The sequence below is a fragment of the Mustela nigripes genome, chromosome 10 (assembly GCF_022355385.1).
Source record: "Mustela nigripes isolate SB6536 chromosome 10, MUSNIG.SB6536, whole genome shotgun sequence".
Lineage (NCBI taxonomy): Eukaryota > Metazoa > Chordata > Mammalia > Carnivora > Mustelidae > Mustela > Mustela nigripes.
Genome location: NC_081566.1, coordinates 63815471 through 63829801, shown reverse-complemented (window position 1 = coordinate 63829801; position 14331 = coordinate 63815471). Strand labels below are relative to the sequence as shown.

Below are 14331 nucleotides of genomic sequence, written 5' to 3'. Positions count from 1 at the left end.
TCACAGCACTCACCAAAGCACATACCCTCCCCAATGTCCATAATCCCACCCCCCTCCCCCCAGCAACCCTCAGTTTGTTTTGTGAGATTAAGAGTCACTTATGGGGGGCGCCTGGGTGGCTCAGTGGGTTAAAGCCTCTGCCTTTGGCTCAGGTCATGATCCCAGGGTCCTGGGATCCAGCCCTGCATCGGGCTCTCTGGTCGGCGGGGAGCCTGCTTCCTCCTCTCTCTCCCTCTGCCTCTCTGCTGACCGGTGATCTCTGCCTGTCAAATAAATGGATAAAATCTTTAAAAAAAAAAAAAAAAAAAGAGTCACTTATGGTTTGTCCCCCTCCCAATCCCATCTTGTTTCATGGATTCTTCTTCTACCCACTTTTTTTATCCCTCAATTTACTTAACTTTGAAAAGGCGGGAGTTAAGATTTCATTCCTTGGATTTACTTATTTTATTTAAATTCAGTGAGTTGACATATCATGCACCGTTGGTTTTAGAGGTAGAGCTCAATGACGCGTCAGCTGCAAACAGCACCCAGTATCAGACACCACTGCCCTCCTGAATGCCCGTCCCCCAGTCACCCCATCCCCCCCCCGCCCTTCCAGCCTCCCCCAGTGTGTCTCCTACAGTTCGGAGTCTCTCAGGGTTTGTCTCCCTCTCTGATTTCGTCATATTTTTTTATATTCATTCGATTTAGGAAACTTAGTGATACAACCTAACTGACTATAGGACTTTCACTTCCAGATGCCAGAGTAGAAGGACCTTCCCGTGCCTCCTGCCTCCTGTAACTGAAAACGCTGGACATTATACATAAAGCACACCGAAGTATCCCAACGCTGGGAAGGACAAGAATAACTGCGCCTTTGGGGCCCAAGGAACAGTACGGTGACCAGTTCTCTGGGTTTTCTTGTTGCCTTGTACTTCCCAGTCCTGGAGCTGCTGAAGTAGACAGCCTGGAAACACCAATCAGACCCCCCCAACCCCCAAAAAAGAAACAAACAAGCAACCAACGCCCTTACTGCTGATTTTGTTGACCTTTTCTATTGTTTTTCTAGTCTTTATTTGTTTCTGCTCCCACTTTGTAATTTCCTTCTCCCTGCTCTCTTTGGGTTTTGTGTGTTCTCCATCTTCTAGTTCTGTCGGGTGTGAAGTTAGGTCGTCTGTTCAAGATCTTTCTTTTCCCTTAGTGTGGGTTATTTATCATCATCAACCTTCCTCTTAGAAGTGCTCTTGCTGCGCCTCCTCAGTTTTGTCATGGCGTCTGTGGCAAGATAGGTTTTTATTTCTCTTTTGAGTTCTTTTCCGACCACTTGGTTGTTCAGGAGTGTGTTTTAAATTTGTATTTCCATAATTAGTCAAGTCTGAGTTCGAGACCTGAAACATCTCCATCACTTCAAGAAGTTCTTTCGTGCCCTTATCCAGTCAGGGCTGAGGGGACCACGAGCGAGGTGATTTTCTCAAACGTTATACAACGTTCCTGTTCTTTAAATTCATAAATGGAAACAAATTCTAAGAGCTGTGTTGCTTGTGGCTTCTTTTACTCAAGGGAATGCTTTTAAGAATTTCCATGGGATTACACGTTTATTCCTTTTTGTTTCAGGATATTGTTTAGTATTCCCATGGTCATGGTCATTTGGGCTGTTTCTAAGTTTTTCATAATTACAGATTAAACAGCTAAAACATTTATCCAAGTCTCCGTGTGGCCACATGCCTACTCTCTCTCTGTTCAGCTTTGTACAAATTGGCTTTTCTTTCAAAGTTGCTCTGCCATTTCGCTCTGCCATCTGCTCTTTGATAAGCACATGTTTAATTTTTATGGTTTGATTGATCAATTTTTTATGCCTATGCATTTTTGTCTCCTGCCTAAAAATATTTTTTCGCCTTCCCCAAGGTAATGAAGACATTTTCTGTGTATTCTTTTAGTTGTTTTGTCTTTTCAGACATTTCGGTCTACACCTCATCTGGGATAATTTCTGTATACGGAATGCAGTGAGGTCTACGTTTTTATTTTTGTTTTGCACTTTTTTCTTACCCCGAAATTCAGTCATTCCCGTACCATCGGTTGGAAAGACTTTCCTTTCCTCATTGATTTGCAAGGCAACCTTACGGAAACTGATGGTACTGGATACAGATGTGACTGTTTCTGGACTTTGTATTTTTTATCGATCTATATACCCACCTTTTTGCTGGTAGCAGTTTTTGTCATTATTGTTACTTTAGAGTGATTTTGAGTTCAGGTGTTTAATTCCTATGATTGTTTAGATCTTTTCATTTCCAAATGATGTCTAGAATTAGCTTCCCAATTTCTACACACATCCTGTTGGAGTTTTTTTTTAATAAAGGTACATTGAATCTATAGATAAGTTTGGGAAATCAAAATTACAATATTGAGTCTTTTTATCCATGAAATTTAATGTATTAAATTTACTTAGATTTATTTTAATCTTATCTCTTAATGTTTAGAATTTTAAAGTATAGGGTACTTCCTCATTTTTTAAAAAATTTAATTCTAAGTGTTGATTTTAAGCATCTGTGTTTTGATACTATTAAAATAAAATGTAATTTCTTATTTTTTGCAACTAATATGAAGAAAAACAGGGGCGCCTGTGTGGCTCAGTGGGTTAAAGCCTCGGGTCTTGATCTCAGGGTCCTGGGATCGAGCCCCACATCGGACTTTCGGCTCGGCAGGAAGCCTGCTTCCTCCTCTCTCTCTCTGCCTGCCTCTCTGCCTACTTGTGATCTCTGTCTGTCAAATAAATAAATAAAATCTTAAAAAAAAAAAAGAAAAACAATTAACTTGAGAACTTGCTAAATGTACTTATTAGGTTTGTAGACCTTCTGTAGATTTAGTAAGATTTTCTCAGTACACCGTCATGTCGTTTGCAAATGAGGAGTTTCATCATCCTTTTCAAATCATTAGATCTTTTATATATTTTTCTCACATTATTACACTGGTTTGAACCTCCAGTACAATGTTGTATAGAGTAGCCAGAGTGCTTATTCTAGGGAAAAGAGTTCAATATTTCACAAAGAGGTATGATAGTGGCTTTAATTTTAAATAGAAACAGAGTTTTTTAAAAAAATCAATGGATATTGATTTTTACCAATAATTTTTACACAAATATTGAGATGAGTAGATTACATTTCTTCACTTATTTGACTGATTTGGTGAATTATGTTAACATTTTCAAATAGTAAATTAGTTCTGCATTCTTGGAATAAATCCCCTTTGTTATGAAATATTATTATTATTATTTACATATTGCTGGAATATAGATTTTTCATGAAATAGGCTCAAGAACATGTTGGAGATGACAGAAGAAAGGACTGATGACAGGAAATAAATCCATAGAAATAAGTTGATCCGAAGAAGAAAAAAAGTTAAAATGAATCAATTCCGTGAGATTTTCCAGACAATATCAAGTAGTCCAATGATTAGAATATCAGAAGGAAATGAAGAGATAAAGAGAAAAATAAAGATAAAGAAGAAAATATTTTAAGAAATAATAGCTGGAAATTTCCCGTACATGGTGGAAGACGATAACGTACAAAGTCACGATGTTCAACAAATCACACGGAGGAAACGTACAAAAGCATGTGCCCACCCAGCATCCTCCAACTGATGCCAGCCGCAGGCAAGGGGAACGCCTGGGAACAGGAGGCATCCGACCCGGCCCGGGGAGCAACGCGACACCATTAATGGCAGCTCGGGCATCAGAAGGTCGGGGGACAGAGACTCAGTAAGTGGCATGAGGGAAGATGAAGAGACGTACTTGTTATTCCGGAAAACTAAATTCCACAAGTAAAGGCAAAGTGAAGGCATTTTCAGGTAAAGAAACATGAAGACCGCGGCCGCGAGCACGTGCTTTAGGAAGCACCGAGGGAGGGCGGACGGGAAGGCGACCCGCGGGGACCTGGATGCGCAGGAGCGCGCCAAGAACACGGTGGGACACGGAAGACGGAGCTGAGCGCGGTGAGCGTGGGGTTAAGCAGAGAAGAGTGTACGCTCGTACACTAGTATTCTCCGAATTTCCCTAAAAAAAGGCCCATATGCTTGTTTGAACATCCTGACGACGCTGTTAGTGACCGCCAGTAAACGCGGCTCTGCCGTTGCAACTTTCCTGCGTTTTGCAGGAAACCATTCAGAACTCCGCTGCCGGAGAGGGGGTGACGTTCACCAAGCGTGCTGGGACCGAGACCAGCAGGGGAAACCGCGCGCCGGGGACCCCTCGGAAGCCGGCAGTCGCGCTGCGGGGAGACCAGCGTCCAGGGCTCCGCGGCTCTCGGACGGACGCGGGTCCCCACGCGCGGCGCGCAGTTCAGAGACGCGGGGCTGAGTCCCCGTCTTCGCTCCTTCTCCCCACCCCCGTGTTTGCTCTCTCTCCCCCCAAAATAAATAATCTTAAAAAATATATAAAATACAAACATGCGTCTGAAAGAAGCGCAGTGGACAGACGAGGACGTGGGCAGAGGGTGAGGCTGAGGGAGGAGCACGCAGGGGTGGGGCTAAGGGAGGAGCGCGCAGGGGTGCGGCTGAGGGAGGAGCGCGCTCTCGGGTGTGGACGTGACCGTGTGGGCCTTCGAAACCCGGCGCGCCCTGGAAAGGGTCGTCTCCGCTCTTGAGACAAAAGCAGGGAAGGCGAATCCCTGTGTTCCTACTGAACACCTCACCAGGAGACTCTAAAACCATGAATCTGAGCTCTGTGACCTGGGGACGGGGGTGTGTGTGTGGGGGGTCGGGTCACTTAAACTCTATGAGGCTCTGTTTCCTCTACTATAAAATGCAATGGTTCACCTTTTTTTTTTTTTTTTTGAAAGGCTATGTTTATTATTTTATTTTATTTTGTTTTGTTTTATTTATTTTTTTTCTTTTATTATTTTTTTTATTTTTTATAAGGATATATTTTTTATCCCCAGGGGTACAGGTCTGTGAATCACCAGGTTTACACACTTCACAGCACTCACCAAAGCACATACCCTCCCCAATGTCCATAATCCCACCCCCCTTCTCCCAAACCTGGTTCACCCTTTTTAAACCAGGTTATTTGAAGTTCTCAAGCAGATTTAACATGTGAAAAGAGCGAATATAATACTTAGGACATAATGGGATTATTGTTTACATCAGATCGCAGCATCTCTTTCCCCGCAGGAGTTCTCCGCGGTACCGACAGTCGGAAGTGCGTCCTGAGACAGCGCCCCGGGGACTGGGGCCCCTCCGAGACAGAGGCTGCTCCACGGAAGCAGAGAGGACTCGCCCCGTGGGGCCACAGGGGCGGAGGCTGTCTCGGGCTCACCTGGGAGCATCCCTTGTGCTCAGAGAAGCCTCTGAGACGGGTCTCGGGGCTCTTCCCCTGCAGGCAGGGCTGTGCCGAGGCGTCTGGGGCCTGGCTGCTGAGAAGCGGGGCTCTGCTCTCCTCCCCGTGAGCCTCGTCGGGTGAGTGGAGGCTCCCCTTGCCGAGCCTCCCTTGCTGGGTCTCCCAGCCGCCGCAGGGTCTCGCCTGGACTCGCACGGAAGAGGCTCCGCGGAGGGCGGCAGAGATACGGGACTGTGACAGAGCTCCGTGTTCACGGGTACCGAGGCCCACGGTGTCAGAGGGTGGTCGTTGTTTGGGGGCTGGACTGTTGGATTAGGAGTCGGCACTTGCTCTCTGGTCCCGTCTCTGTCCCCTGACCCAGAAAATAATATCCCACAGGCTGCCGCGCGTCCTGTTCCAACAGGGTGCGTCCGTGCCCACGTGTGTATTCTTACGTGGGTGCCTGTAGGATGTCGGTATGAACGGGAGTCCGGTGCACCCTCTGCGTGTTGATGTGCTGTCTTGGAAGGCAGGTGTTGGTAACGCGCCTGATGGACTTGTGGATGATGGACACGGTCACCGGGGGAATACGGGTGCACAGGGTTTTGGACCTGTGAACTGGGCGTGGTTGGGGATGAGTGCTTTACCTGTGGCATGCGTGTCTCTCTGTGTAGTGTGTGTGGGTGGGCATGTGTGTGCACACTGTGTGTCCTCGCACACGGACATGTACCTGCACGCAAGTGAGAGCGGGTCCGTACATCTATCTGTCTGGTGCTGTCGATCCCTTCCTGAGGTCTGGTTGCTGTCCCAATGAGAGGTTCCTTTCTGAGTTACAACAGGCACAAAGAAAGGAGAACCCACCTCATCCTGCCCTCTAAGGAAACGAGGCACCTGCCGGCCAGGTGGAAGGCGTCAGCACACAGTTGACCAGGGCCCCCTCAGGATGGGTCAGGCCAATGCAACCGCCTGGAAGGGTTTTGTGTTCCTGGGCTTCTCCAGCTTTGGGGAGCTGCAGTTCCTGCTCTTTGCCCTCTTCCTACTTCTGTATCTTGCTACCCTGACCGCCAATGTCTTCATTATCGTGGTCATCAGGCTGGACAGCCACCTGCACACCCCCATGTACCTCTTCCTCTCCTTCCTGTCTTTCTCTGAGACCTGCTACACGTTGGGCATCATTCCTCGGATGCTGTCCAGCCTGGTCATGGGGGACCAGGCCATCTCCTATGTGGGTTGTGCCACCCAGATGTTCTTCTCTGCTTCCTGGGCCTGCACCGACTGCTTCCTTCTGGCGGTCATGGGCTTCGACAGGTATGTGGCCATCTGTGTCCCGCTGCACTACGCCAGCCGCATGAGCCCTGCCTTCTGCTCCCAGCTGGTCGGCACCTCCTTCCTCAGCGGGTACCTCTTCGGGCTGGGAATGACACTAGTCATTTTCCGCCTCCCGTTCTGCGGCTCCCATGAGATCCAGCATTTCTTCTGTGACACGCCTCCGGTGCTGAGCCTGGCCTGCGGGGACACGGGCCCGAGTGAACTGGGCATCCTTATCCTCAGCCTGCTGGTCCTCCTCGTGTCTTTCTCCCTCATCACCGTCTCCTACGCCCACATTCTGACGGCCATCCTGCGGATCTCGTCGGCCGAGGGCCGGAAGAAGGCCTTCTCCACCTGCGTCTCACACCTCACGGTGGTTGTCGTCCACTACGGCTGCGCCTCCTTCATGTACTTGAGGCCCAAAGCCAGCTACTCCCTGGAGCGGGACCAGCTCATCGCGGTCACCTACACCGTGGTGACCCCCCTCCTCAACCCGATCGTTTACAGTCTGAGGAATCGGGCCGTGCAGACGGCCCTGAGAAGCGCCTTCCGAGGGAGACTGCTTCGTGGAGGATGAAGGCTCCCCCAGCGGCACCATCTCTTCTGCGCAGGCTGGACTGAGACCAGGAACCCAGGAAAATGGGCCAGATGCTCAGGGTCTCCGATCAAAGCCGTCCTCCCCCTGCAACCCTCTGGGAGAGCCCTGTCCTGCTGCCTGCACTTGCCCAGGGCTGCTGGGGAACATGGAGCGGGGAACCCGCTCAGTTCACTGTGTTTAACTCGCACTGAGCTCGGAATCTGAACTCGCACTTTCTCACCATCACTGCAGAAGTCCAGCTCCTTAAGAATTTCCCAGCTGAACTGAACGAGTGGAGAGCAGTTTGGCCTGCTCGAGTTCAGAGCCGCTCTGGCTGGAGTCCCATCCAGGGGTATGGTACAGAGTGTTAAATTACTGCATAATTAGAGCAACCCACCTCTGATGCTCTTCCAAGATCCGTTTGAATGAGTAGCTTGAATGCTCTGTTAAATGAAAAGGTAGGCTGTTTTCTCTCCCCGCGGGGTTCTTTCCCCTTTATTATTATTTTTGTATCACTGTCCTCTGACTCATTGTCACTTTGTGCTCTTCCTTGTCATTGGCTTTCCCGGTTGGTAGATTGTATCTCAGAAAAGACGTAGATCTCCTGTTTTCTTTGATACTCGTCAAAGCTCCGTGACGGCCTCATAATCTTGGGTGTTGAGGATTTCCTCGCTTGTCTCCCTCCCTAGCATGGATACCGTCCTGTGGGATCTGCTGGGGACGTGTTCACTTCCCGCCTGCAATATACGGTGCTCGGCCCCAGTGTGCTTAGGGACCAATGAAAGGGTAATGAAGCCACACGGCTGTCAGGCCCTATAACTTATGGTGTGATGCTAGGTCTCTGCCCCCATGTCCTCGTCTGTAAAATGGCTGTAACCTTGCAGTTTTGCATTGATTACTGAACAGGACTATGCATGCAAAGAATTTAGCACCAGACCTGGATCATAATGATCTTCCAATAGATGTGAGCTGAGTTTACTGTGAACGTACTAAGCAGAGTACGTTGGCTTTTAGTTTAGGGAGAGGTTAATTGCATGAAGAGTCAGAGGCTTCGTGTCTAAGGTAGTACTCGAATGTGTTCCTAACTGGTGGGTAAGTCTTGACTGCAATTAAGTGGGAAGAGAGTATATTCCAAAAGAGGGAATAGAGTAACTGAAGCTTTGTGGCGAGAGGCAGTCTAGGCCTGCTTCAGAGTGTGGTGAGCTCTCCAGAGGGACTGAAACTGTGTCCCAAACGATGCTAAGTTAGTTTGGGTGAAGACTTCTTTGCAGACAGGAGGTTTAATACCTGGCCTCAGACTTGATCCCTTCATCAGGGAGAGTAAGCCTCTGAGCAGAGATTAGAGTGGCATCTGGGAACCGATTTCGGAAGATTAATCCAGCTGCAGAGAGGATGACAGAGCCCGGCAGAGAGGGACCAGAGGCAGGGATCAGTAAGGAATCCACTGCCGTCGTCCTAAGCAGAGACCTGGGGACCAGAACCTGGAGAGTGGGGCAGGAAGATGAAGAAAATGACAAACAGAAGAGATTTTGAAAATGCAGGATTCGCATAATTCAGCAATGAGGGAGCACTGGGGCACGATTTGAGAGAGAGAACTTACATTAAGGGGGTATTTTTCTCAAATAGGAATCCAACTTTTTTCCATGCCCTCAGGGAAGAATCATAGCCTCTAGTTAGAACTTCATGGAAACTGAATTTGGGAGAAAGGAAGCCAGAGTCCAGAAAAGAGAACAGGTTGGAGAGAGGTAGGAGAGTCAGTCAGATGGCAGAAAGGGCCTGGGTCTCAAGCAGTGGGGATCACCAAAAAACTCAGGGATGTAGCTCTAGGGCGGGGGCTTAAACACAGGCTCCAATCTATAGATTGTAAAGGAAAAGAATTAGTAAGAATAAGTCAGGGGTTCCAGTTTAAAGTAAGTGAACAGAAGGTCAAGGGAAGATGAGTACCGGGAGGAGCTTAATCACAAATCACAAGGAACATTTGATAAAAGTGCTAATTGTTAGAAGTTGAGTATTTATAGACCTAACCAAGTTACATATACTGCTTCTGCATTTCCATTTCTGCTTGCGTGCCTAGGTGGTCAGGATCTGACTTCAGAGGGAGCTGTATTTGACGCCAACGGTGTCATCTTCTTATGGCATTTCGTTAGTTCTTCAGACAAATATTATCTTCTCTGGACTTTATACTATTCAATCTCTTTCATAAGATGTCAACAGCCCTTAGCCATAAAGAGCATTTCTTCACCTATCACATGCTTAATAATCTGATTTAGGTCTTGCAGATACTTGGTGGGGGTTGGGAGGAGAACACAACCATATTCACCTTGCCTTGGTTATTACAAGCTGGAGTCCCCATACTTCTTGGTAAGTGTGATATCAATGACACTGATTTTTGATGTGTTTTTTTTTTTTTTTCAAATGCAACCATTCTTGGTAATTCATAAGCAAGTTTTAAAAAAATACTTTCAATGGTCATGTTCGATAGGATCCAACTGTTGAAGCAAAAATCAGTAAAAGGCACTTATACATTATTAGCAACAGAGACAGCATTTTAGATTTAACCAAAATTCGTTTGAATGGTTCCTGAAAGAATTTGCCCCTGACTGAGGAAGGACCACCTTTTGTGCAAAGGATGAGACTGAGACAAAGTGGTAGTCAGGTGGCAGTATTTATGGGCTGGTGGTGAAGGCAGTACAGGATACCAGTAGTCTCACACAAGGCAGAGATGTGATGGAAGGATTCTCACTGGCAAACAACACTGTCGACTTTTACAAATCCAGACAGAATGTTGGCATTAGCCTGAACACTCTTTGGAGACAGCACTCCCTTTTCTTATTTGTTTGTTTGTTTCTTAATTCCTCATTTTGTGAATCTAACTCTTGGTCTAATAGGAGGCAGAAGTCAATCAAAACCTTCTTTTCATCACATTAAAATGTAAGCATGAGTGTGGGGCCACGGAGGGCAGAGGAAGCTCTGCCCAGCCACAGCCTCGTCGTTCTGAGATTAATGATGTCCTCTCTAATGCAGAAGTATGGAGAAAGGGCAGGTTGAGAAGAACACAAGCGTTGGTCTTCTTCCTCTTCCATAGATAAAATACTGGGGTCCTCCAGATCATCAGATATATTTTCAAATGATATATTTTCAAATGTAAGAATTTATACGCATTCCAAACCTCAAGAGAAACCATTTGTGAGTTACAGATGTGAGTCCTAGACTCTTTATTCATTCCGCCATGACCCTTGTTTGTGGTGTGACTAGCTTTCTATCTCTAGAGAACAATTATTTCTCAGAAATACAGATGCTCACATGTGTCAGTAACATTTGACTTCACAGTGCTCTATTAAAAAGAAATACTTTAAAAAATGAACTTTTTTTTTTAAAGGAAATGTTTTATTTCAAAATCAAAACAAAACAAAGTAATACAGATGTGTAGAATCCAACGAAGAAAAAATGAAGAGCTTATCCCCAGAGTAGTGACAGGTTGCATACAAAATGAGCCTGTGATGCTTCCTCTCCCCCAGCTCTGGGAATTCCTTCTATCCCCCAAGCCTGATATGTGTCCAGGTGTTCTAATAAGTGTAATAAATACACACACACCCACACACACAAGACGGTCTCCCTCCTCCCCCATACCTTCTGTCCCTTCCTCCCCCAGTACTTCCCACCACACCAAGATTTGCTATGATTCAGGAAAAGCTGCTTCTCCGTTTCCAAAGAAGGAATTGGTGAAGCCCACATAGTCATAGCCAGCAAGATGGCTTTTGCCTCGTGGGTCCACATACTGCTGCATATGTGAGGCACAGAACTGCACTTGTTCTGGGGTTAGGGCCTGAAAAAAAGCAGAAAGAGATACAGCCATAGGGATTAAAAACAGCTGGCTCCTTGGAGCTGGCAACATACCCCGAACCTGGGACCCAGGGGACAGAGAGACGGGGGAGCAGCAGCCTGCCCTGTTCCCATCACAGACCTTCTCAGAAGTCTATAATTTCTAATGCATACATCCAGCTCGTCTTCTCAACTTAGCCCTTACCTGAGGAGTCCTATCTCACTTGGTCTACACACTTCATCCCATTCCCTAAATTTAGGTTATTCAAGAAGTGGGAAAAGAAATAGCCTTAAAAATTGAGTTTCAGAATTGGAATCGACCCTTATGGTCATTAGAGAATGACTTTAATTTTCAAGCTGGGCCAAAGCAAAATGAAATGGTGAGAGAAGCAAATGGTCACTTGTGCAGGACAATGTTCGAACAACAACAAGATGTGTGGGGGAGAGTAGTTGCCAACGGTGGGCCACCAGGCCCAAGACAAGTTCAGTGACAGTGGACGCAACTGGGATCTGACCTGCTTCATGTCCTCTTTGGTAATATAGGCCTTGCCTTCTGCCAGGGCTTGGAAAGCATTCTCAATTTCATCACTGGACTTGATGTTCTCGGACTCCTTGTCGATCAGGAATGAGGTGTAGTCCTCCAGGGAGACATAGCCCTTCCTGTGGGAGAAATGGTCTCCTCACTCTGAGACTGTGGGCTGCGACTTCTACTTTGACCCCACTCCTCATGCCCTTGTAGGAAAGTAAATGCCGCTTCCCAAGCCCCAGCCGCCATGCCCACAAGAGCCCTCTGACTGGACTCTCTACACAGTCTGGGGGTCTCCATCAGCACCCATTCCCAGGCACTTCAAGTTTTTCAAGATTCTGTCATCTTTGGCGTTAGAAAGAATTCATCCCTAATGGTGGTGCAATCTCTCCATGACTGTACTCCACCCCCACAGGCACACAACCCCACTCTTGTCAGTCGACCTCCAAATCATGCAGGTCTCCTTACAACCTTACACACATGGAAGGATTCTTCTCTCAAGGTCCATTCTCAGAACCAGGTAAGATTCATAAATCAAGCAGAAAACAGGGACTGAGGAAATGACAGAGGCTGTGCCTGAGTTGGAGTCAGCGCCATGAACTTCTGAGCTAATCCTGCAAGGCATCAAAACCTGCCCAACTCACATAGGATAGTCTCTGTCTTCCTGTTCTCGTGATGAGTTGGTACGGTGTTTCTTGGATCATTTTACCCTCTGTACTTGTCCCTCCAAACCCCAACCCCTACGATGGTCTGGCTGTTGGTCTTCTTCTTACCTCCCAGGATCGACGACATCCAAGAACTTCTCAAACTTGGGCTCAGGTTCATCCTCCTCCACCATGGGCAGGTAGTAATTGAGCCCTCTCAAGCAGGACCGGAAATCTTTGTGGCTCAGGCGCCCGGTCAGATTCTCATCAAAATGTCTGAAGAACAAAAACATTTTATCAAGTTCAATAGAGAACCAGGTTAGAACAGAAAAGAACAGTTCTTATTGGGTCAGCTGAGGCTTTAACTCATCACAGGTCATCAGAATGGAATGGGGAGCTTGCCCCTGTTTCTGAATTATTTTTAATCCAAGGAATGGAACAAAGACAGTAAAATGTTGAGCATGGGAGAAATGTATTTTCTGAAGTCCAGGAATCTCATAGACCTATTAAAAACCATGACATGCAGGTAATTAAGACATCTAGGTTTTCATTTAAGATCCTACACCAGCACTGAGGGGAAAAAATTACTTATTTGGAGATTCATTTTGAATGGGTTGGAAAATAAAGAACTGACCAGCTATGAAGTTATACTCACTTATATGTTGTGCTAAACTCCTTTAGTGTCTCCTCACTCACGCCTATGGTGTCTCTGAAAGGAAAAACATACATTAACCCAAGAAATAAAACAGAAAAGTAGCAAAAGACATGCCATGTGGAACAGAGAGGGATGCTAGTGGGTATTAGGCTACTCGGTCATGTAATTCAGGGGTTGGCAAACTATAGCCTATGGGCCAAATCTAGTCTGCCACTTGCTTTTGTACAGTTTAGTGAGTTATGAATGGGTTTTTACCTCTTTACATGGTTGGAAATGATCAAAAGAGGAAGTGTTCCATTAAACATAAAAATTGCATGAAATTCAAATTTCAGTGTCCATAAATAGAATTTTACTGAAACATGGACATGCTCATGAATTTGTGGGCTGTCAATAGCCTGTTCTCTCTATGACAGTGAGTGAGTAGTCACAGCAGAGACCACAGGACTCACCACAGTTGACACACTTATGATCAGTCAGTCTCTCTATAGGAAAAGTTTGCCAATCTCCGATCTAGACAATAATGCTGCCATTATTACCAAGACCTAAAGCTGCTTTGATGTAATTAATTTATTTAGAAAACAAAACAAAACATGTGAATTCTGCTCTTCTGGCTCTACACCTTGGATATTTCTTGCATTCTAGGCATTTGAGAGGGACTTTACAAAAGGGATGGTCTCCTGAAGGGACTACTTAAGATGGAGAAGGGACTCTAAGAACTGGGTGATGAGTAGCTTCAGTGGGATAGGAGCATGGTCTCCTGTTTCATAATAGACTCCCAAATAAAAAGAAATAGTCATTCTGTGGGACAGAAAAGAGAGAACGAGAATTTTGATTCTGGAGATAGCTTGTGTCCTATCTCTGAAGCAGCTCTTTCATTCAGCACCCTGATCTCTAGATCCTGGGGCTAAGTTCCAACACCTAATCCCACCCACACCCTGCAACCCTGGTCATGGGTCTGCAGTACTTGGCTTGGATCTGCTGTTCCAGGTTGTGCTGCATCCTCATCCCCAGCTGGTGGAGCTGGTCCCACTGTTGGGCCAGCCCGATGGTGCTGTACTTGATGTCCAGGACCAGTGCCTCCTCCAGGCTGTCTCCCAGATCCTCAATCTTGGTCAGCTGGCGCTTCATGGCCTGGATCTCCTTCTGCTTCCGCTAGAAAAGCCAAGAAGGAGAGACCAGTCATGCAAGGTACTGGCTTCAAACCAAGGGATGGTAGAGAAGAAGCCGATGAGCTTGAGTTTCCTCTAATTGTTTTCTTTTTCTTTCTTTCTTTCTTTCTTTCTTTTTTTTTTTTTTTTAATTATTCTCGGAACTCTTCCTGTCCTCTGTAAAAAATGAACCGCTCAGGAAATCCACTTATTTGTTCCTTGCTTATGCAATGGGGGAAGGTTAGGAGATGTGACTTCAGTCATTCTGGTCATGTGTAATATATAAATCTAAGGGTTAGTAGCTACATCTTGCAGCAGAGAGGAGGTGTACTCCCAGGACACCTGCATGGCTGGTTCCTAGCGA

General features: G+C 46.4%; 2 protein-coding genes across 2 annotated transcripts in view; one reads left to right on the top strand and one right to left on the bottom strand.

Annotated features, from left to right (window-relative positions):
• Window positions 1–6230: 6230 nt before the first annotated feature.
• On the top strand, window positions 6231–7172 carry LOC132026248 (olfactory receptor 10Z1). The gene has a single exon (XM_059414158.1). It carries the CDS (start codon window positions 6231–6233, stop codon window positions 7170–7172), a length of 942 nt encoding a protein of 313 aa, XP_059270141.1.
• Window positions 7173–10537: 3365 nt separating this feature from the next.
• Window positions 10538–14331, bottom strand: part of LOC132025813 (spectrin alpha chain, erythrocytic 1-like) — a 64253-nt gene continuing 60459 nt past the window's right edge. The window contains 6 exon segments of the mRNA XM_059413559.1: window positions 10538–10934; window positions 10936–10998; window positions 11510–11654; window positions 12294–12440; window positions 12820–12873; window positions 13784–13971. Coding sequence (XP_059269542.1) covers window positions 10629–10934; window positions 10936–10998; window positions 11510–11654; window positions 12294–12440; window positions 12820–12873; window positions 13784–13971 — 903 coding nt within the window. The 3' untranslated portion in view covers window positions 10538–10628.